Source organism: Vigna unguiculata, chromosome 7 (genome assembly GCF_004118075.2).
Source record: "Vigna unguiculata cultivar IT97K-499-35 chromosome 7, ASM411807v1, whole genome shotgun sequence".
Classification (NCBI taxonomy): Eukaryota; Viridiplantae; Streptophyta; class Magnoliopsida; order Fabales; family Fabaceae; genus Vigna; species Vigna unguiculata.
Genome location: NC_040285.1, coordinates 34,890,513 through 34,914,534, shown reverse-complemented (window position 1 = coordinate 34,914,534; position 24,022 = coordinate 34,890,513). Strand labels below are relative to the sequence as shown.

General features: G+C 33.1%; 4 protein-coding genes across 6 annotated transcripts; 3 read left to right on the top strand and 1 right to left on the bottom strand.

Moving 5' to 3' along the window:
- Positions 1–6,924: 6,924 nt before the first annotated feature.
- LOC114190970 (intracellular protein transport protein USO1-like) lies at positions 6,925–12,172 on the top strand. 2 transcript variants are annotated; one of them, XM_028080071.1, is made up of 9 exons: positions 6,925–7,257; positions 7,353–7,526; positions 7,783–7,983; positions 8,073–8,195; positions 8,382–8,419; positions 8,530–8,632; positions 8,776–10,740; positions 11,211–11,290; positions 11,443–12,172. In XM_028080071.1, the coding sequence occupies exons 2-9, from the start codon at positions 7,458–7,460 to the stop codon at positions 11,636–11,638; spliced, it is 2,775 nt and encodes a 924-aa protein (XP_027935872.1). In that variant the 5' UTR covers positions 6,925–7,257; positions 7,353–7,457; the 3' UTR covers positions 11,639–12,172. The 2 variants fall into 2 exon arrangements, with proteins under 2 accessions (XP_027935872.1, XP_027935871.1); XM_028080070.1 differs by having other exon boundaries at positions 6,926–7,526.
- A 1,636-nt stretch (positions 12,173–13,808) lies between these two features.
- On the top strand, positions 13,809–16,704 carry LOC114190708 (low-temperature-induced 65 kDa protein-like). Its single transcript, XM_028079689.1, has 5 exons — positions 13,809–13,917; positions 14,010–14,234; positions 14,945–15,271; positions 15,440–16,285; positions 16,378–16,704. The coding sequence occupies exons 1-5, from the start codon at positions 13,842–13,844 to the stop codon at positions 16,485–16,487; spliced, it is 1,584 nt and encodes a 527-aa protein (XP_027935490.1). The 5' UTR covers positions 13,809–13,841; the 3' UTR covers positions 16,488–16,704.
- A 1,418-nt stretch (positions 16,705–18,122) lies between these two features.
- LOC114192093 (pentatricopeptide repeat-containing protein At3g60050-like) lies at positions 18,123–21,681 on the top strand. The gene is made up of 3 exons (XM_028081672.1): positions 18,123–20,022; positions 20,709–20,883; positions 21,316–21,681. The coding sequence occupies exon 1, from the start codon at positions 18,506–18,508 to the stop codon at positions 19,943–19,945; it is 1,440 nt and encodes a 479-aa protein (XP_027937473.1). The 5' UTR covers positions 18,123–18,505; the 3' UTR covers positions 19,946–20,022; positions 20,709–20,883; positions 21,316–21,681.
- A 1,131-nt stretch (positions 21,682–22,812) lies between these two features.
- Positions 22,813–23,820, bottom strand: LOC114192094 (heavy metal-associated isoprenylated plant protein 12-like). 2 transcript variants are annotated; one of them, XM_028081674.1, is made up of 3 exons: positions 23,669–23,820; positions 23,422–23,500; positions 22,813–23,310 (listed from the first exon to the last, which is right to left on the bottom strand). In XM_028081674.1, exons 1-3 carry the CDS (start codon positions 23,678–23,680, stop codon positions 23,093–23,095), a joined length of 309 nt encoding a protein of 102 aa, XP_027937475.1. In that variant the 5' UTR covers positions 23,681–23,820; the 3' UTR covers positions 22,813–23,092. The 2 variants fall into 2 exon arrangements, with proteins under 2 accessions (XP_027937475.1, XP_027937474.1); XM_028081673.1 differs by having other exon boundaries at positions 23,422–23,503; positions 23,669–23,816.
- Between the last annotated feature and the right edge of the window lie 202 nt (positions 23,821–24,022).

The window sequence follows — 24,022 nt, the reverse complement described above, 5'->3', positions numbered from 1 at the left end:
ATTAAAATAATATTTTATTGTAATATATTAAGTATATATATATATATATATATATATATATCAAAATTTTAAAAAATGAAAAAAGTTTCAAAAAATCAAATTAAGAGTACCACTTCTATACAAAACATAAAATAATAAAATAATACGAAAATGAAGAAATCGTTAGTAAATGTACAAATTCAGCGTTCGTGATTTTGGAAGGGTCGTCACCCTTGCATGATTTTAGTTTTGTAATTCTGAAACATTTTTTTTTTTCACAATAAAATCGTAGCATGTAAACATTATTTACGTTAACATTTATCTTTAGACGTAATTTTTTAAAAATATAATCCATATCCATGTAATTATTATCTCTAGACGTAACTTTTTTAAAATATAACTCATATCCGTAACTTCAAAATCAAACTACCATGTAAAAAAAAAAAAAAACCCTAAAATGAAAACATAAATCAAATTAAAAAGAAAAACAAAATTTTCATTTACCAGTCAGTAGCCGCCCCCGATCCTTGACACGGCTCCAGATCCTTGACACGTAACAAAGACATATCCCCAATTTTTCAATAAAAAATTGTATGATTTTACACATTCAATTTTTTCTTCTTCTTTCATTTTCATACAATCTAAAAATTTATCAATTTTTTATTTTTATTCTCTTTGATTTTTTTTTTTTGGCCTTTCTTTTCTAAACCAAGCAGGATGAGATATTTATAAATTAAGAACATGAATATGTCCACTTTTAAAAATGGGGAACTAAGCCTGCAATTTTGAAACCAACAAGGTTTGAAAGCTAATTTGGAATAATGTTATATTTTTATACGAATCTTCTCGTAAAATTTTCAAATATTTTCTGAAAAAAAAAATTAATATCTTAAAGTATTTTATACTTTTTTTTAATCTCTTTTAAGTGGGAAAGTCAATAAAAATAAGTTATAAGAAAAAAATAAAATTATTCTAAAATTTAACTTATTTTGACGAGAATAATCTACCACTGACATTTTGAAAGTACTTATCTTATTGCACTAAAAGAATTTGTCTTTGACGATGGAGCTTGAAGTCGATGTGTACACCACTAAGGATTTATGATAGGTCAAAGAGCGCAGAGAATATTCTTGTACGCGCTATAGACTTTCTATTACTTCATTTAAAATTTTCAAGATCTACTGTGCGAATTTATGGGCTATTCTGCGAATTTATTTGGAAGTTTTGGGTTTATTGAATTTTATGTGCGGACAAATTAGGCTTTGGATATTGACCCAATAATAAACCCTCACGAGCAAATTAGGTTTTCGCTATTGACCCAATAAAAAAACCTCTCCGAATTAAGGGGTGTTTCTTACTGTACCTCCCTATTTTTCTTCCTGCACAGTTACAAAAGTTTAACTCTCAAACTATTACTCATTAAAAATAATTTGATTTGATTAATCGGGTGATACTCCTATTCTTTTGTACGTGCTAGTTTGATACTTGTTTATAATAAAGTATTAATTGAGTTTCAATTGTTAAAAAAATATATCAATTATGTTTCTTTCAAAAAAAAAAATATTAACATTGTTAACAATATTAATATTTAAAATGATTTATAAAACTGAGTATTGATATTTATATTAAAATTTAATGATAAAAGTCATAAATAAAATTAACGGAGTTAATATTTTTTTTGTTGAAAGAGACCTGATTGAGACATTTTTAAAAAAAAATTAGAATTCTATTGACATTTTTTTAAAAACGGGTACCAAACTAATACATCTAAACTGAAGTGAGTATAATTCGACTAACTAAACTTTAAAATATAATAAAAAATCTTTACACCTATTTATTTTTAATATGTTTAGGATTAAACATTGCAGACTGTATTTTTAAATTCTACAAATTATCTTTCAAAATATCCAATCCAAAATATACGAAAATAATTTTGGGAATGTATGTTCTAAAAGATAGTTATAGATTCAAAGTACCTTCGAGAATATTTGTTCCAAAAGTTTATGAAAATGTTGTGTGGCGAAGGAGCAGAGGGTAGAGTGAGGGAGGGGGTGCGGCAAAAATAAGGATTTCAAAGAATCATAAATTTTAAAGTGGCAGGCTTGAGAATGTTTTTCTTGTGGTGTTCTTTCACTCTTATTTCTTCCTCTACAATAGTAGTGATGATAGCAGTGACGAAAAGTATTGGTCCCAAGGACAAAAAAGTATTCAAGGATTTTAGTCATGTTTTGGGGTTACAATTAGTTAGTATAGGGGTGCAGAAAGCAATACCCATGCCATCTTAACTTTGGGCTTTATGAAACTTTTTAAGATCACCAGATTCGAAGTTCAACTATGATAACACTGACAATCAAACTAGTCTATTCAATATTAATAATCATTTTTCTAGTGAAACAAAATGAAGATGATCTATTATTACAATAATAATTTAATATTCTAACGTGTACAGTTTTGAAGTAACACGGCTTTACTTTTTGAAATCTTTTAAATTATTTTAAAACTTTTAAATTAATTAATTGAGTTTTATCCTTCTATAAAGTTAATTTGTCTACTATCAGAATAAATATTGCAAAATAAGCACCATAACAGACAAAAAGTTTAAATCAATTGCACACACCCCACTCCCAGATGCACCAAGATTCGCCATCTTAGCATTTATGATATTGTGATATTTTAGAAAAAATAAAAATAAAGAAGAAGAAAACAAATTACTAATAACATCATCTAAAGAAGGAAAAATAAAAACTTATCATAATTCATGTGTTGGTTATTCATAGGTGACATTGAAGATAAGATCACAGACAAAAAGCTGGGAACAAAATTCACAAGTAACTATTTTTGTGCTTTCACACTGTCAGAAAGAGACAATTCAAGGACCTTCTCTTCAATTTTGGTAATCCTAAATCTTTGCCAATAAACATAACCTATTTTCAGAAAAAAAAAATGAAATGATAAAAAAAATTCACTTTTTGTGAAGTTTGATCCTATCCTTGTGCTGATTAAAATATTGATATAGGTGTTGATCTCTGACACTTCTGTTAAACTATGTTTAGTATATTGTTTTTGCATTATATATGCACTTTCTTTCTTAATATATTCCCTTGTGGACTTTAGTTACTCTATGCCATCACCTTCTTTATAATTTTAAAATAAAAATTTGTTTTGCTAAATATAAAGATTCCATTTAAAAACGGTGTACTATCGATAACTAGTTATAATATGTTAAAAATTCGTCATACTTTTATCTGTACCTGAATATATATATATATATATATATATATATATATATATATATATATATATTACGGTTATTTTAAGGTAAATAGTATAATTAAGTTGGATGCTGTATTCTTTTATATAACTTATTTACCAAATTATCATGAGTTTCAAATATAAAATAGACTGTTTTTTTTTTCTTTATAAATTCTGATTAATACAATTTAATATTTTGGAAATAATTAATGGCATTTAATATTTATAAAATAATTAATATTATTTAATACTCTTGCCGCTATTTAATATTTTAAAACAATAAATATCATTTAATATTTGAAAAGTAACTATTTTCATCACTTGATATCTTTTTTGAAAGTAGGAATAGAAAAAGGATAAAAAAATTGTATCAACTAATGTTCACATATAGAATTTGTGACATGCTAAATCAATCTTTAATAAATATATATGAAAGATGATTAGTACATATTTAATTACCTCATAAGATGTGGATAGCCCTGTATTCCATAAGATATGCATATCCTCGCATTCAAATAAAATTATTAGTAAAAAAAATTAATTATAATTTTTTAAAATTTGACTTTGTATATTTTATTTTTTTATTTAGATCAAAAGCATTGAAACTGTTTTATAAAAGATTATTATTTTTTTAAATTTATATTAATCCACGTCATTTAAATTTATTTGTTTTAATTTAGATAATTTGATTTAAATTATACAAAAAATTATATTTTTACCCAAATTTATATTTCAAAGATAATTTTGAAATGGTTTTATTAAATTAAAAAAACATTAAAATATTGTGAGTATCTGTGATACTAATAAAAACGTTCAGTAACAGATATCTAAGAAACGAATAACTTCTAGACAGAACAAATAACAGACAAACTGTCTTATTTGACTCTCATATTTAATCGAAAAGGTTTCAGATAATAAACTTAAGATATATGTTTTATAAAACTTCTTATTAGAAAATGGGAACATAACTAACTAATTCTTAATTCTTAATTATAGTGTAAAGTTTGTAAAATTATAAACAGGTTTAAAATGGTGTCATAACATAATCCAAAAAAAATTGTAAATGAAAGCATTTTCTCTTACAATGATATCAGCTCAATTATGTACTTTTAACTACAAATTGATTTTTCACATAAAATAAAACCAGCAGTCTGTTTATAAATCGTAGAAAAGCTTCAGTGAATAATATTAGAATCAGATGTTGTTATATTTTAATTTCTTAAACTATTTTAATTTAATATTACAAGAATTATTTATATAAAAAAGTCTTTCCTGATAACACTTTTTTTTTAATTTTAATAGAAAATTCTTTAAAATTTGAATTCAATAATTCCTTTAATTAAATTGTTTTCTGTTTAGACAAATTGTTTACCTTTTATAACCGAAATAGTTGTCATAGTATTTACTTTATTTTTCCAATTTTTCCTCTCTAACCCAAATATTTTTTAATTTCTAAAACTAATTTACGAATCGTGCATTAATTACTAAATATTATTTAATAGGTTTTTTAAAGTCCTTTAAAACTTTAATCAATACATTCCTCTAATTGATTATTTGTTTAAGTGTATAAAAAAAATAATAGGCTTAAATAATTTTTTGGTTCTCATTCTCGTAGTGTTTGGTGTGGATGATCCACATATTGACAGGATGTTTAAATAATCCTCATTTTTTACTGAATGCTTTAAATGATCCTCATTTTCATAATTCGTGTTTTATTTGGTCCTTTTCTATAACACACGACATTACAGAAAATGACCAAATAAAACACGAATTGCGAGAGGACCATTTTAAACATTTGGTAAAAATGAGAACCATTTAAAACATTCTGGTCAAAATAAAAACCATCCGCAACAAACACTACAAGAGGATTAAAAAAGTATTTAAGTGAAAATAATATATTAAATAAAAGAATATTATCATATTATGTATATGCTCTTCAAGTAAAACTTCATCAAACTTTTGACACACCATGTAACTTAACTTACATAACCTTGTAGCTGGCAAACATAAATGCCACCATTACACGGAAGATTTTTCTACCCATAAAAAAAAAATCTGAAGATTCCCACATTGAATAGGTAGAACTGATTTCATTACTTCATCAAATCTCAAAAGACTTTTCATTCCGATGTTAGTGAAAGTGGGGCACTGATCTTTAATTCTCTGTTTGCAGCCTTTTGGTTCTCCATGACTCCATCTCCATCATTGTCTAAGCACCCAATCATTCTTCTGACCAGTGCTTGCTAATCCATGATGAGTGCTCACTTTTGAAAAGGTAATTCAACTTTTATTTTATTTTACTATAAATTATTTATTATTATTATTGTTATTTTGAAGATGCAAAACCAAAGTCTGGGACAAGGGAGAAAAGTTGTAGCCCTCAGTGTGGTGGGAAGAAAGTGAGTTTTGCAGAGTGATGCTTTGGACAGGTAACCAAGAAAAGAAATTGAGGTTGAAGGATGATGAGGAGGGGTTTTCACATTTCTTTTTTACAATAAAGAAATAAAAAGTAACAAAGAAAGTGTCTCGTCTTCTAAATTTATGGCAAATCAATGCCTTGAAGGGCTGGTTGGTTACACGTACTAACCACACTTGACAGTGATGTCTCTAATGGAAACCACTTATGTAAGACAACATGGGTTGAAACAACTGGTTTGGTTTTATCAAACAATTCCCCAACCTTTTATTTATCCATCATCATGAATGAAAATTTTTGTTAGTCAAATGTGTCACATTAGGTAAAAATAAGGAGAAATATGAATATTTTATTTGATTTCAGCTTAGGAATCTGAATCAACCGCAGCAACATGTTATATTTGTATGGAGCTATGAGGTCAATGCTGTTATTTCTCGTTCTAACCATACTAGCCGTTTGCTTAGGTAACTGAAGGTCAATTATTTTACATACTTTTATTTTTTGTTTTTTATACATGCCAATTTATTTTTAAAAGAATGAGCCCATATTTAGTTTCAGATCTTATAAAATAATGCGAGTCTCATGTGCGAGGAATCTGAATTTAAATTAAATTGAATGATTTGTTTAAATTTTCTTTTCAATGATACACATCAAATAATGGGTGAGTTTTTTAAGGGTTCTTCTGCCTTATCGTTGACGTGTTTCTTGTTTATTATTTAACACACATCGGAAAAATAATTTGAATACGTTAAGGATCTGTTTGGTCGCCGACACCGGCATGTGCTGGATGTGTGTATACACAAATACCCAGTTTGCTTTGCCTTGTGTTTATGAAATTAGTTTTTTTATTTTTATTTTTATTTTTATTAAATTATATTTTAATTTATTAGCAGATTTCCTCTTAAATAGATATGAAGAGGGTTTAACAGTTGTGGGGACCACACCTCTTTGCAATTACAACTCATTTTTGTGAGTAAACTTTCTTCATCATGGCCTTACAGCAGAAAGGTGCTACATTTATGTCTTGGTGGGTTGTTGCTTATCAGAGACAGCACATAAGCACATGGACACTGCTCTCCACTTTTACTTACCCTTTGGAAAAAAATTAGATTTCTTGGTAAATTTGGTCAAATGAAATGTCACTCTCATCCTCTCATTATTCCCATTTAAATGTTGGATTCCAACAATTACAATCCAGCTGCTGATTTCAACCTCTTTTCCTAACCCTATCTCTCATTTGTTTTATAAATTAAGTGCAAGTTCTCTCAAACACCATTTCACCATAAATGTGAGTTTGACAACGAGTAACAGTAGTTATATTATCTTGGAATTTTAATCAGCGCCAAACATCAAGTGAAAAAGGAAAACAGTTTACCGTGATTAACACTCCTGTGTTTGGTCAATGTTGTCATTTCAATTTTCCCCACTTTTTTGTCCTTGCAATAAAGCAAAAAGTAGACCATAATGGGATTCAGCTGTGTTCTTTTTACATTATCTTTGGTGCATGAAGACATGCTCAGAAGCTTCTAATATCAATTTTATTTCCTCCATTGCTTTTTTTTTTGTTAGTTTTCTACTAGTGCAAGTTCCGTATCTGAGGAAATCAGTAGGTACTTCACAACTCACAAGATTCTTGGCTTTCTCAACATCCTGACACTTCATTCTGGTCATTAACTGCGTTTATCACACATAATAAATACCACAGTTTCAAATCAACACATAGCATTTCCTCACCCAATGAGGTGCCGCTTATAAGAGGCTTCTTCTGCGTCTGCAACCTTGCAACGGCCGTTTTTATCAGCCTGAAAACATGTTCAAGTCATGGAGCAAGAAGAACAGGATCAAAGCTGTGTTCAAATTGGAATTTCAGGCAACTCAGGTGAGTGAGACAAACATAAAATCAAATCCTTGTTGTTTAGTCACTTCTAAATCTAGAAATAGGGTCTGACTTAGCTGTTGTTATCGTAACATGTTTCAGAGCAAATTTGAAATTTAAACAGTGTGGTTTATTTGTTTTATTTACAAGAGTTTGACAGTTTGTGCAGTGATGGGAATATTATATCATATAACACAAACCGATTTCCAGATTCTGCAAACAGTGTTTTTGACCTTGTTCCGTGTCTCGTTTTTATCAGGTGCCAAAGATGAAAAAGAATGCAATAATGGTATCTCTGGTCCCAGATGATGTTGGTAAGACAACGGTGAAACTAGAGAAAACTGCTGTGCAAGATGGGACCTGCTCGTGGGAGAATCCAATTTTTGAATCCGTTAAGCTTGTTAGGGATTCAAAATCAGGAAAAATTCATGAGAAAATCTACCATTTCATTGTTTCAACCGTAAGAAGAAGTTGTAGTTTCACACTCACCGTCCTTTACTCAAGTAGGATTTTGGTTGGAAAGTCTAATCTTCGTGTGGGCTCTTGCAGGGATCTTCAAAATCTGGCTTTCTTGGAGAGGCCTCAATCGATCTTGCTGATTTTGTTGCAGAAATTGAGCCAATGACAATTTCTCTACCCCTTAAGTTTGCCAATTCAGGCATAGTTTTACACGTTAGTGCTCCTCATCTTCTTATCTCCCTTGCTTCTTGTCTTAATAGGCACTTTCACGATATTCATCTCTTATTCTTTAGCACCCCTTAAGAATTTTAGATTTTTGATAAAATTATAACACTTCAAATAGTCAGATTACAAACACCAATCAATTCTTAATTTCTCACTTAAGAATTGTTGAGACAGGTGACTATTCAGAACGTGGAAGGATATGCTGCTGAAAGGTGAAAATGAATCGTAAAACCCCCTTTATTTAAACCATACAACGTTCCCATTTTTTCTTTTTAATTCCATTCTTTTCGATATGCTCTGAACCTTTATACCTTGCTTCCAGAAATGGGGAAGATAATGGAGCTGAGGAACTTTCCAGTGATAGAAGCTTGAAACACCAGCTGAGCTATGGCAGTACAGACCATGAAAGTTATAATGTTGATGAAGTAAGGTCTTATAAGATACCTTTATATGGTTAACAATTCTATTTAACAAAGTTGATACTTTTCTAAACAGAAACTTCTGAAGAGAACAAGTTATGCTAACCTTCTAAGAAATAACTCATTTACTTTCTATTATTATCTTATAGAATGAACACATGGCGAGGACCAGATCTGAGTATTCTGAACAAGATGCATCTAATGGCATTAGTCCTGTGCTAGCTTCATGGGAGGATCCTCATAGCTTCAGACAAAATTCAATTCCATCAAAAGGAACTGTTAAGGCCATTGCAACAGAAGCCCAGGTGCATAAGAGGTCAAACACGAACTGGTCAACGGGTTCGGCATCAGATGGAAGTTTAGGTGACTGGACTAACAGCCTGGAAGACAATCCTCCAAGAGAAAGATTACAAGAGCCTTCAAATAATACCAATGAAAGCCTCAAGAATGAAATTTCTTCTTTGAAGAGGCAGGCAGAAGTGTCAGAAATAGAGTTACAATCACTTCGGAAGCAGATAGAAAAAGAAAGCATTAGGGGACAGAATTTGTCAAGACAAATAATAAGCCTCAGAGAGGAGAGAGATTTGCTAAAAACCAAATTTGAGCAACTCAAGTCACAGCAGAACTTCAATAATGAGTCCAAAACCTCCAAAACCTTGAAGTCTGAGATTGAAGATACTAGGCTTCAGTTAGAGGCAATGAAGGAAGAGCTTGTTTATGAAAAAGAATTGAGTGCCAATCTTCAATTACAACTTCGGAAGACACAAAACTCAAACTCTGAATTACTTTTGGCTGTGACAGACCTTGAAGCATTGCTGGAACAAAAGGATAAAGAAATATTGGATCTATCTACGAATTTAAAATCCCAGACAACTGCCAAAGAGCGTGAAGAGGGCATAGAATTTGACCTCTTGAGGCAAAAAATTGCCGACCAGGATGATGAAATAGACAATTACTGTAAGCAACGTGAAGAGCTAAGTGAGCAAGTAAAAGAACTTACTTTGGAGTATGATCTACTTAAGAAGGAAAATGTGGACATATCTTTGAGGTTAAAGCAAGATGAAGCACACCACATCATGTTACAAAATGAACATTCATCTTCTTTAGTTACAATACAGCAACTTGAATCCCAGGTAGAGAGATTAGAAGAGAAGCTAAAGGTGCAGGAAGATGAATTTTCAGCATCTCTGGTCTGCATCAAGGAACTTGAAAATGAAGTTAAGTTGTTGGAGAATGAGCTGAAACTACAGGCAGAGAAATTTGAAGAAGATCTCCATGTCATGCAATGTGCAAAAACTGAGCAGGAAGAAAGGGCCCTGCAGGCAGAAGAAGCCTTGAGAAAGACAAGACACAATAACGCTGTTGCATCTGAGCGTTTTCAGGAGGAATATAGACTGCTTTCTGTTGAAATGGCACAAAAAGTTGAGGAGAATGAAAATATGACTTTGAAAGCAGTTGCAGAGGCTGATGAGTTGCGGAACCAGAACAAACTTATAGAAGAAATGCTCCATAAATGCAATCAGGAGCTCAGGCTTATCACAGATCAGAATGAAGTGAAAAGGAAAGAGCTCTTGGACCAAATAGACTCAAAAGCAAAAATAATAGAACAGATGTCACAAGAATTAGAAGACAAGTCTAAACAACTTGAGGATGTGCAAAGGCACTATGATGAAAAGGATGCTTCATTTTCCAAGAAAATTCAAATGCTCGGATCTCAAATTAAAATGTTGATGGAAGATGGTGTATTGTCTGAAAAAGTACGGGGGGATGCAAAAATAGCTCAGAAAGGACAACCACTTATGACCTCAAATGACGGGGAGATGATACTTGGCACTCTATTGACAGAAGTAGAAACCTTTAAGAACCAGCATATTGAAATAAAACACAGTTTGCATAAAGAACAAATGGAGAAAGAAAGTATGAAGAAACAGATATCTCAATTAGAAGGAGAGCTGAAGAAGAAGGAAGCGGAGTTAAGTACTATGGAAAAGAAGCTCAAGAATAACAAAGGACGAGCTGCAGTTACACATATGAATTTGACATCAAGAGACAATGAAAGTGTGGTACCTCCAGCTAAAACACCTGCCAAGAAGTCAAAATCCGAAATGCATAAGGTAATTGTTCTTCTGCCAAATTTAAAATCAGAGATGAAGAACATAAATTTTATTGTTTCATATTAGGACTAGATACAAAGTAACATCACTCCCTTAAGGTTTATGCACACTACAGAATAAGGAGACATAAGTAGTAGCATTAAAATCCATAGATCACTACAAAGTTGGGTAAGTGATATAATATTTAAGAGTTTTCTCCAGCAGTATTAACTTTTGTGGTGGTGACTAATGTGTGCATGAAAGCAAACGCAATTTAAAACTCGTTGTGGTCCTTTGGTAGTAAAAGTGAAAATTTTCTGGTCCATGAAGCTCAACACACCTATTCATAACAAGACAAATAAGCATAAAATCTCAGACATAAAATGGTGCTAAAGGAAAAGGCCTGAACAAGGTTTTAATTCTTTGGTATGTCCTTTCGTACACTAGTCCCCAGTTCTTTATAATAATTCAGACTGTTATATTTGTAACAGGGAAAGGATGCTTCAACCAAGTCTGAAGGAGGAACAGTAAACAAGTCAGCTGAGAGCAAAGTTTGTCAAGCTCCTGGAAGGTATAATCAAATTCTTTTCTTTTGAACATACTCATGAACATTACTATCATTCTTTATTTTTGTTATATGAAATTACGGCCAGCAATGTCAATTTTTTCAGTTTGCCTATCTCATCCAAGAACTGACTTGTATTATTTTGTCTCCTCTGACAGCGAGGGTGAGTGCCATACAAATGAATTGTTGAATGAAGTTTCACTACTGAAGGAAAAGAACAAGATCATGGAGAGTGAGCTGAAAGATATGGAGGAAAGATATTCAGAGATTAGTCTGAAATTTGCCGAGGTAGAGGGAGAAAGACAACAGCTTGTTATGGCTCTACGCAATCTCAAGAATGGGAAGAAGAACTAGAACTCTTTGCAAGTGTGGTGTCTCGTAGAAATCATACATGAGTGGTGAAGGAGGCATGCTATCATCATCACCAGAATGCAGGAACCAAATTTAACCAGTACATTGCAGTTTGCACAAGTTGTGACCTATATGTACATCTACTAACAGCTTTACTCATCCAAATTTTTTTGGGCACTCAGTCCATCCAATATTCATGTCGAATGAAACATTGGCAAGTGAGCCAGGGGCATGATGCTGTGGCCTCATATAGGCCTTGTAGCAGCCAATTATTTATCATCAGTTTGAAATTTTTGGCATCCAATGTAACATATACATAAAATCTATGATGCTCAGGTTTTGATGGAGTGTTGGTCGAATAAAGAAAATCTGGCTAACGAGTAAGCAACTATATGGTTACCTTGATTGGTGATTTTCAGAAGCAATGACTTGGAGCTAAGTTTAGGAGTTCGTATTATAATGTTTTTGTTACTGCAAAACTAGTGTTAGATGTCACATACAGAAAGCTAGTGACTTTATAATTGTTGAAAAAGAAAATTCCCAAGTGTAGTTCTGAGTTTTTCAGTGCCATTTTTGACAATACCAAAAACGTCGGTAATGAATACTTTTGACAAAAAGTAAAAAGGTAGAAAGAACTGTTTAAAGCATGTTGGAGAAAACCAGCTGGTGGAGACAAGGAATTTTTCCAACTTTGTTGTCATCTGTTTATTCGTTTCTTTACGTGCTTGTTATTTCAATATGAAGTTCCACAAAACAACCGTAGACGAATCTAGAGAGAACTAATCTTGAAGATTCACACCATGGATTGTAGCCTCATTTCTCACATATCCTCAAAGTTTTGTAGCGTCCAATAATGGAAAAACAGAACTACACCATTCAGACCAGCTTCCAATTGCTATTTATGACGCGATCATGAGTCTAGATTTTGGAGTCTATGAACATAGAAGTCTCGTAGTAGACTTGTGCTGTTACCAATAATTGATGCCAGAATAAAGAAAGAATAGCAGGAGTAATAAGGATTTTTTTTTACCATGTTCTTCTTCCTTTTAAATTTTGGCATTGGCACATATGGTCTTTTTCTCTTTTTCTCTTTTTTTACAAAAAATAAACAGTAGAAAACTGTATAATTTAGGATGATAACAACTAACAACTAAAACAAAGGGGTAAATATATCATACGAATACGAAAATTTCACTTAAAGTTTACAAGAGATTTTTATTAACACAAATATTATTTTGATGTAACTTAATTGTTTTTTTTTTTTGAAATTAAGAGAATTTTTCATATAAAAAAGTTCTTCTATTTTAAGAAATTCTATTTTGTTGGGACATATATGAAAATGGTATTTTCATTAACGAACTTCCTTTACAAGAGACTTGAAGATAGCTTATCAATGAAATTTGATCATGTTATGTGAAGACCCCAATTGACTTTTCCTTTTTTTCCAGTAATTTTTGTACATTCTGAGCATACCCATTTTCTAACCGCCAAACTGTTAGAAAGTGACAAAAAATAACTGTCATATTCTCCTAATTAATTATTGAATACAACTTTGTGCACCCAGTCTCATATCTGGCATAAACAACAACAGTTCTGCTGTTGACATTTTTGTCCATCTATTCCCAATTAAGCATCGAAAGCTTAATTTAAGTGTCCACACCTTATCCAATAAACAATAGAAAAAGAACCAACTAGACACTTGTATTTACTTTTTCTTGGGTGTGTCAAGTATTTACGTAAGATATCCAAATTTGCTCAATTTCACAATTATTTATATGTATCAGTTGTCAAGAAATAGCAAATAAAAAAGATTACTAGTATTGTGGTTTTCTTTCTTTCCAAAGAGCCAGGGACACTTGTATAGTGTCATCAGTGAAAAGGACAGTTTACGTGTGTAGTGTAGATACTCACGTTTGGATGAACGAACCATTGTCGTTATTCGGAGGGGACCAAAATTCCCTTAATTATCTAACATCGTAATCACCATGTTCAAGACGACAACAAGAATTCTCATTCTGAGTCCACGTACGCAAAAACTACTCAACACGTGTCATATGACAGAGACATGTCGGTTATGCCACACGTGTCTCTGTTTATGAGATGCCATGTGTGCCATATGACGTCACTTCCTTCCCTATATAACAAATATGCCTTTTTGATAATTGTCATTAACGATCAAACAGTTATTTTTCTTCTGTTTACAATCATGGATTCAAGAGTAGTTCGAAGTGAAGTGCATGAGAATGATGAAAACTACCCCCACATTGTTCCCTCAGAACAAGGTATGAGTCACATTTGGAAATAAGTTGTATTATGTTTGAAGCATATTATGGTGTTTTTTCTTTTCTTTGAATGAACAATTTTTTTGATGTAGTAACACATGGTGAAGAAGAACAACACTTTGATCATGAGAAGAAGTCTGTTCTGAATAAAGTCAAGGTAAAGGCTAAGAAAATCAAGGACACGATTAAGAAGCATGGCCATCAAGTCCTTGATCGTGGCCGTGAGTATAACAATGAAGATCAACACAACCTTGATGATGACGACTTAGATGAGGATGAAGACACGGACAAAGACACACAAGTTCCTGAAACACCAAGTATGTTCTTTTTCAAGTCGTCTGCATAAAGTGAAACTGAATCTGTGCTTAATATATTTTAGCACAGTAAATATGTTTAGTCTTTTAATTTCTTTGTGGATTTAGTCTTTATAAATCTTATTTGTTTTTGAAAATAGTACCCTACTACGTAATAATGATGTGATATATCTAATCATATCATTAGTCACCATTCTTCTGATAAAAGGAGGCTATACGTGAAGTGATATATTTACATACATACATGTTACACAATAAAAAAGAAACTGGTTTTAAAACTTTTAAGGTTTATAAGAAGATAAAAAATGTTGGAGGAAGAAAATCAAACTGAGGAAATAGTTTATGCAGCATGTATAAGAATTTTACAGTTATATTTAAAAAATCATCATCGATGTTAAAACTGTTCTTATTTTACAGTAACAACCTTCAAAACTTAGAAGTCATATTACTATAAATTTTACTTAGTTGGAGGGTATACAATTTTTACAGAACATTATACAGAGAATGAACTCGATCAGATTTCAACATGTTTACAAAGATTGAAAACCGATTTGACCTTAAAAATTGATCTTTTATTCATAGATACTTTTCTAATTTTTCTGTCTTCCTCAAATAGCAGGGATCATTAACCTTTTTTAAGGATTGCAAATTTAAAAATAAACACAAATCTGATTGAAGTAGAGTTGGACTTTATGCTGTTGATTGTTTTGCAGTTCATGAAAGTGAAGGTGTTAAAATTGTGACACCCACAAGTGAGCAACTCAAAAATTTAGGAAAGCCAGGAATTGATTTTGGAGATACAACAGTCATGGCAGATGAATCTCATTACAATTCACTACCATTTTCAACTACTGAAATTGATCAAAAGATAGGTTCTGAGCCAGCCGAAGCATTTTCGGTGGAAGAGAAAGCAGGGCTTCCTAAGGACAATTTGGAGAGGTCAATAGGATTGGAGGAAGAACATTACTCTCCCGGAAGTAGGCCTGATGCATATACTCCTCCAAATTATCAAACCAAAGACACTTACCCAACTGAAGAAGGTAAGTAAGACGATTTGTAGAACTCAATTTTTTGCTAATTGCATTAATATCAGTGTACCCTTTTGCAAGATTTGATGTTTAAATTGATAAAATTGGATTTGACTCCTCTTGATGATATTTATACACCGTGGTCCGTGGATTAAGATTTTCATGTGTGATGGTTAACAGCATTAAAAGAAGAAGTGGAAATCGCACAGGTTGAGGAATCTTTTGCAAGAATGAATGTGCAAGAGGAGCCAAAATCTATCTCAGAACTAAACCTGCAGCCAGCTATTGTTGATTCTGAATACCCTCGTCTCGTAAACCATGATCAGTCCGTGACAAACCTTTCTGATGCGATGCAAACTCAGGATCCTTCTTCTCATGAACAATTCACTCAGGAAACGATATCCCCAGATATCAACAAAAACCTGGAAAATGTCACAGACAGTGGACAAGCTTTCGACACCATCACAACCGCAGTTGATGAACACTCTCGCAATGAAGCAAACACTTACAAAGTTTTCTCTCCTAGAGATGTCACAGCTTCTGAGGTAGGTGCAGTAGAGAAAGACGAAAGAAAGGACAACGTGGTAACAAATGAAGAGCAACCAAAAAATGGGGATGCTTCTAACATGTCTGGCTCAACTGCACAATATGGGAGGGACATTGCTCACTCTCTGACACAGAAATTAGGTCCAGTTTATGACAAGGTTGCTGGTGTAGGAAGTGCAGTGAAGTCCAGAGTGTATGGAACTGAGACAAAAAACGAGGTCAAAGAACAAGACAAAGGGGTTTCTGTGAAGGACTATTTGGCTGAGAAGTTAAGGCCTGGTGAAGAGGATAAGGCACTTTCTGAGGTAATTTCTGAAACTTTATATAAGAGGAAGGAAGAGCCAGTGAAAAGTGAGCATGACTTGGATGGTGGGGATGAGAAAATGCGTGAAGAGAGCTGTGTACATGATCCAGGAAAAGGTGTGGTTGACAAGCTTAAAGGTGTTGTTGGCTCATGGTTTGGCAAATCTGAGGGAAAAGGTGAATGAGGTTTCTTTTGCTAAGCGGAGTCTACAAAATTGTGTGTTATGATGTATTTTGTGATTTTGTGTTTGCGGTTGTTATGGTTGCAGGAGATGAACATTTATCCAAGAATACAAATTCTGGAGCAGAACTGGAACAGGTTAACCCAGTTGTTGGTGAAAGCAAGAGTAGTCCAATTGGAGAACCAGAGACTCGTTAAATATCTTCAACAATATTGGATAATGCATATGCTTAGTTCTCTCCTTATAATTAGGTTTTGTATATGCTGGATTTATGTGAAAGTATTATTTGTTTGTGTAGATGTCGAATTTACATTGTGATATCTTTGTGCTGGAACAGAGAATAAGACTTCGTTATTAAATGTAAAAAAAGGTGACAATATAAAGCTGTATTCTGGTATTGTGTTTTACTTAATGTTCAATATGTAATGCTTTTGTGTTTCCCATATTTGTTGTGTTTATAATTTATTCTCGTAGCATTACCATTTCTTTGAACAAAATGACCGAGAAATGGCATCTATTGTATTATCTTTAAGATCACGATCCTCTACGTCTAGTTATGGAAGATTTTAACCATATAAAAATATCTATCGGCAAAAAATTATTAAACAAAGTTCACCTAGAAATTGTTGATCCTGGAGACCATTTCTTTTCGGATTATGCAAAACGTTAAGAGTGTTTGTTGATCCTGGAGCCCATACTTAAAAGAAAAGACGTCAAAAAGTTTAGTTAGTAATTTCTTTTAAAAATGCAAAATAGTTTTCTCTCATTTAAGGCAAAATAAAGGTAAAATAAGAGTTAAGTATGTTTTAAGTCTTTAAATTTTAACTCAAAATTTGAATTTGTTCCTGGTCAAAATTTTGATAAATTTTGGACTAAAGTTCAGGGACTAAAAACATACTTAATCCGCAAAATAATGCAAAGGGTACCAGTTTCGAAATCCAATTTTTTTTTTTAATTTCGAAATATAGTTTTCCTTTCCAACTAATTTCGAAATATATTTATATATTTATTTATATAATAAAAATATGTTATTTAATTTTTTGTTATCGTTATCGTAGGATAATGTTAGACGCATGATGTCTATCTTGTAACGGATGATAGATTGTCGAAATATCAATGAGGAGACAATAACATGGGACGTCGAAAGAAAATGCCCTCAATAGTAAAGGAAATGTGTGAGGCACACGGTCATCTACTTTTGGATAGCGGCGTGTTGATATTAGTTTATTTTCTTACATGTATTAGTTTAGCAAAGTAGATGATCATATACTTTATTTATTTTGTTGTGTTGAATTTCATATTTATTACTTGCATTTATTATTTGAAAGTATTCCCATTTATATTATTTCAACTAAGTTTTGTCTGGTAAAAAGTTGTAGGCCTCTTACCACCGATAAATAAATACACAAACATTGTTTACCGAAGGTTAGTCACACTTAAACCAAAATAGTTTTGTCTCTTAATTTGAGAAAATAATAATAAAAAAAAGTGAATCGGATTTTGAAATAGGAGAGAACACCGCTCGAACTTAAGTGAAGAAGGGATTTGGGGGGTGCAAGGTTCGGTAATATAACCCACCAAATGCAGTAATTATCGCTTAACTAAATTAGGTAATATTTTTAATTTATTTTTCTGAAAAACATAATTGGTAGGGGTGAAAAGTTTTGGGATACAGAATAAATCTTGGACGTGCAGGTAGAAAGCCTCGTTTCCAAAGTCCAATCGACGCTGCTTTAAAGCCCAAACCCATTCTACCAGAAAAGCCCAAACTTAATTGAATTTTAAAAATAACGTTAATGAAACGACGGTTATGTATAAGCGTTTTCGTTTTCTTTCACCTTGCATAAACCTGTTAGGGTTTTTGGAGTCGCCATTTTTGTTTTCTCTTCAACCTTATTTCACATTCCTTCTCGCACCTCTCACGATGAACTCCGGCACTACATGATGCCTTTTGTGGACATTCCCAACATTGTGTTCACCAATATTTCAAAACATCGTCTAACACGGTACGCTGTTTTGTCTCTTCACGTTTTTCTAGTCGCTCTTTTAAATTCTATCCATTTCCCGGAGCCTGGTTTTCGACTCGATGGATATCCATCCAATCGTTAGCACACTGGGCTTCTGGAAGCTTCTACTGCAAGGAAACTCTACTCTACCATTGGCCAAATTGCAGTTGTTGCTCATTTGTCGGACATGATGGATTCGAATTCGAACCATGAATTCAATAACCCTTTTAGGTCCAAAGATGGTCCACAAACTTTCCCATTCTTTGATTGTTTTGCGGAGTTTATGTAGCCATCCGTTTGGTGGTGATGGATTTGAATGCATTGAGGAGCCTCTGAAGAACCTAGGATTAGATTGTGATTCTGCTGTGGATGTAACGCTCCGTTTAAACGAGGATTTGGGTTATAACCAAAAGCAATTTTCACTGAGAAAAGGGTTCTTAGAAAGTGTGAGGTTAGATGCTAAGAGGGTTCTTGAGGTTCTCCGACAAGACGGTCCCGGTCTGGATGCGAGGTTGGTTTTAGGTGAGTTGCATGTAAGACCATCAGGGCTTCTCGTGAGGGAGGTCCTCTTTGGAATTTTGAAGAATATAAATTCTGAGAATAAAACTAGGTGGGCAAAGCTGGCATACAAGTTTTTTGTGTGGTGTAGTCAGCAAGAGGGTTACCGGCATACTGCGAATGCATATCACTTAGTTATGAACATATATGCGGAGTGTGAGGAGTTTAAGGCATTGTGGAGATTGGTTGATGAAATGATTGAGAAAGGGCTTCCGGCTACTGCTCGAACTTTCAATATCTTGATTCGTACTTGTGGTGAGGCAGGTTTGGCTAAGAAATTGGTGGAGAGGTTTATAAAATCAAAGACGTTTAACTTTAGGCCTTTTAAGCACTCCTACAATGCAATCCTATATTGTCTTCTTGTTTTAAACCAGTACAAGTTGATTGAGTGGGTTTATCAGCAGATGTTGCTTGATGGATTTTCTTCAGATATTTTAACTTATAATATTGTCATGTATGCCAAGTACAGACTTGGAAAGTTGGATCAATTTCACAGACTGTTTGATGAGATGGGTAGAAATGGATTTTCTCCAGATTTTCATACCTTCAATATTCTTCTTCACGTTCTTGGCAAAGGGGACAAACCGCTTGCAGCTCTCAATCTCTTAAATCACATGAGAGAAATGGGTATAGATCCAACTGTGCTTCACTTCACTACATTGATAGATGGACTCAGCAGAGCTGGAAATATGGATGCTTGCAAGTATTTTTTTGATGAAATGATAAAGAATGGATGTATCCCAGATGTGGTGGCTTACACTGTAATGATAACAGGATATGTAGTGGCTCATGAGCTTGAGAAAGCCCTGGAAATGTATCAAGATATGATTTCTAGAGAACAAGTTCCAAATGTTTTTACATACAATTCCATAATTCGGGGATTGTGCATGGCAGGAAAATTTGATGAAGCATGTTCAATGCTCAAGGAAATGGAAACCAAAGGTTGTAGTCCAAACTCTATTGTCTATGATACTTTAGTGAGTAGTTTAAGGAATGCTGGAAAGACTGCTGATGCTCATGAAGTGATCAGACAGATGACAGAGAAGAGGAAGTACACCCATATATATTCAAGATACGAACGGAAGAAATGAGGCATCGACTTTTGATCTGGATGACTGAGACCCATGATCTGCTGCGTGTTCAGCTGACTAGAGGCTGGAAAAATGAAGTGTGTATCCCCTCCGCTAATTTATATATATATATATATATATATATATATATATATATATATATATATATATTTTCACCTATTTCTACACTTAGTAACTGATTTCTGAACCTGTATGCCCATTTTTTCATAACATATTAATACTTCTTGTTTATCAATTTTATGCTATGCTTCTTTTTGCTAATATCTGCCTGCTTGTAATTGTATTAGATTTTAAGCCATCTTCTGCTTGTTCAAATTTATCACTTGTAAAGTTAACAGTTTATAATATGACCGTTTTCCGTAGGATAAAATACACTATGCATTGACTGTGTAAAGTAGTTTTACATTGTCATCTAGTCACAAACTATCATTTATAGCAAGTTTGTTGACTTTTACTATAATTACATTAAAAATTGTACCAATGGTGGTGATTTGTGAGTGGGTGGCAATGTAAAAATGTAAACCTGTTTTACACTCTGTCAATGTATAACCATTAAACTCTTTCCATAATAAATGATCAGGTTACATGTTTAATTATTGTGCTGATCCCTTTCTTTTGATTATTTTCAGTGAAGTATATAAGCTGAAATTGATATATCTAATTCTTGATTTTGAGTTTCATTTATTATTTAAAATTTAATCATCATTTTTAGCTTTTGGAGGTGTACGACTAATTTTCCTGGTTCATGATTTCCAAAATCCAGAGCAAGCAACAACAGCTTCAAATATTGCCAATAGTCAGAGATGCTGTAATTATTTAAGTTGATCTCCACACACATGCTTAAGCTGGTTGCTTTTCTGTGGCTTCAAAGGCAGCCCATTCAGTTTGCTGCCACATTCCAGATGAAGATCGGAAAGCTTATCCTCTTGCATTGTCAGGTTATTGTTATAGTTCATTTTTTGGCTTGATAGTTTGTTTTTATACTTGATAGGCATATTCTGTCATCATGCAGTGGGAGCACTCCAACAATAAGGGGTGTTGTCGTCAAGCAATAATGCAATATTCACCTTGCTTTAGATTTTTTATTGCAAAAGCGTATGCTATTGTTTAACATATTAAAGTTTATAACTTTATGGTAGATAACAACACTTCTTTACAAGGCTTCCTTTTCATTCTCCTTCAAACAGATTTTTGCTTAATTTTTCTCCGATTTATCGTGATCACGTTGATGCAGTTTTTCGTGTACATAGGGTCACTGTCATCTCTCTAGTCTTTCCCAAACTTTCTTGACTCACCCTCTCACATATATTTTAACTAGTATTAGATCTATTTTTAAAACTACTCACAATATTATAACACTGTTCTTGCAGTTAAACATCATACAGGATAAATGTTGAACGCTAGTGTATACATCCATCATTCAAATTCCCGCGCTGATTATACAACCTCATAGGATTGATATTTTTAGGTTTTCTGTTGGATGGATTGGCGACTCAGAATCCTAAATCAAGTGTGTACGTTTTGTCCCCCGGGGGCTTTGTGTATCTACATGAAAGGATGGTCTGTCAGCTAAGCCTATTCAGCATTGTGTTTTCCCTCCTTGATCAATATGGTTTTATTCGTGTATTTTTATTTCCTGATTGAATTGACTAGTTATTATAGCCATTACATACTTACCTTGTGACATTCATATACTGAGAATGAGACTGAGGATAAAACTTGAACGTTTCATTTCATGTTGAACCCTACCACCACCAAGCAAAACTCTTGAAACTGTTATTTTTCTTATCCAAGAAATCTAACTTAAAAATACTGAAATAATATGGCAAATGAGTAGTTTGACGTCTCAATTTTATTACTGTCCATTGAAAAAGGATATACAAAAAAAGAACCATTGAATGTCCAAATATAGATAATTTTTAAAATCACTCTGGAATTTCCCTATATAAAATTGCATTTTAAACTTAGAAATCAAGTGGCCACAACATCATGCCCTTATTTCTTCCAGGATTAAGAGTACTGAGTTGATTAAGCCATTCAAATCTGCACATGTAACTACAGTGATGCAATAATAAAGGCATTCAGATTCACAGCATTATTCAAATCAAAATAGCTCCTTGTACGAACATTCGAACATGTATATGAGAAATCCATTCACTGGCTGAAATAGTCAAGTTCATTGGATGTCTGTTAACTTCTCCTCGCAAGAGTCATGCTAAGTTCTTTTAAGCACTGAAATACATTTGAGTGACTCATGATGATGTTTATAACATTGACCATGCCTATTACAGGATTACAAAACAGAAGGTGGAATTTACTATTCACACAGCACAACGTTCTATTGTTTCACATAAAATCTCTTGTTTTATTTTTTGTTTAGTCTTGTATTTATCATGACATTGTTTTGCTCACCACACTATCAATTTTCGATTGTAGTTGTATCACTAGTCTCCAACTATGTCGATCCATTCTGGCCTTCTCTCTCACTATTTGCTCACATGCTGGGCATAATGTCAGTAAGTACAGTTTACTGTGGTGGTACTTGTTGCAGACAGATACCGTACAGAGAACATAAAAACTATTGAAACAGGCCCAAGTTTTTTCTTATTTTAAGTATTTTTGTCCGGAAAATGACAGTAGCTAGCTAAATGGTTGCAGACTTTCATGTTAGAACAGTCATAAAATTTAGTGGACTTCTGTGACATGCTTGGCCATATGTACTGCCAAAGCCAACCAAATGATGATTCAGAACATAATCAACTAAAATACTTTTCTTATCAAAGAACCTTGTGTGTTTTGAGTTATCTACTCAGAAGAAAGATTTGAAAACCACTTTTTGTCTTCACACATTCTTTAAGCGGAGGGAGGACACCCTTAACTCCTTTTGAACCATGTTTCCATTGACTGATAATAAGTGATCCACAAAGTATGGAAGAGGATTTTCACTATACCAGTTTTTTCCCTTCTGCACACTCTTGGTAAGAAGGAGCAGAAGGCACAAATATCATCAAACCCAAAAAGATAATTCGAACCGAGAAAACTTTTCATTATTCATAAATTATACGAACAATTAGCTGCTTAATATCTATATCGGGATATCTTAAAGGAGGGGGAAGAATTTGAAAATTTGGATGATATGTATTGCTTTTATTTTTTCTCTTCCGGTTTCTCTTCTGGCTTCTCTTCATTCTTCTCCTCTTTCTTTTCCTCTTTCTTTTCTTCTTTCTTCTCTTCCTTGGCAGGTCCAACTGATATTATATCAACCTTCCCTACTTTCTTCAGCTTCTTCACTACCGCCACTGCATCCATTTCGCCAACCACTATCAACTTCTGTTCCTTCACATCAGCAGCTATCGAATCAACCCCTATTGTTCAAACGAACAACAGTTAAACAGATTAAAACAAAAAAGGTTTTCAATTACAGGAACTATAGTTTCTGTGGCAGAACAAAAATGAAACTATATGTAAACACCAACCATAGATATCTGCAGCTGCTTCTATTGCTTTCTTCTTTGTTTTTTCATCTATCATAGTAAGGACCTTTAATACCACCTTCTGCTACGGATCCAGCGAGGGACAGCAAATGCAGACAGAGGAAAGAGAATAATAAATAAACAAAATTTGGATCAAACACTTGAGTTAAAAATCATACATATAAATTTAACCAACAAGCATGAGCATGTTGAATAAATATTGCAGATCACTGAACATGAAAAACAGTACCTGAGCCTCCATTGTGAAGAGAAAGATGTGTGTGAAAAGAAGAAAAAGGGTAACGAAGGGTTGAAAACTTGTGGCCTTTGTAATAGGAGTAAGGCGTGCGGTTGTGGATATCTTCTTTTATTTGTGGGTGTGTCTGTGTGTGCTACATCCAAAAGATGGACACTTTAAATGCAAAACTGTTGGCCAGCATGGCTCAACTCAATAGCACACAAAGGACAAATGTTGACGTGATGAAGTGTGTTACTTGCCAGGTGAATTTTCTTTCTCTGTAAAATTTTCATACTGTTCTATGAGTGGAACAACTATCAGGAAAAAAAAAAAAAGATTTCATTTTCATTTCCTTTCTACCTCCTC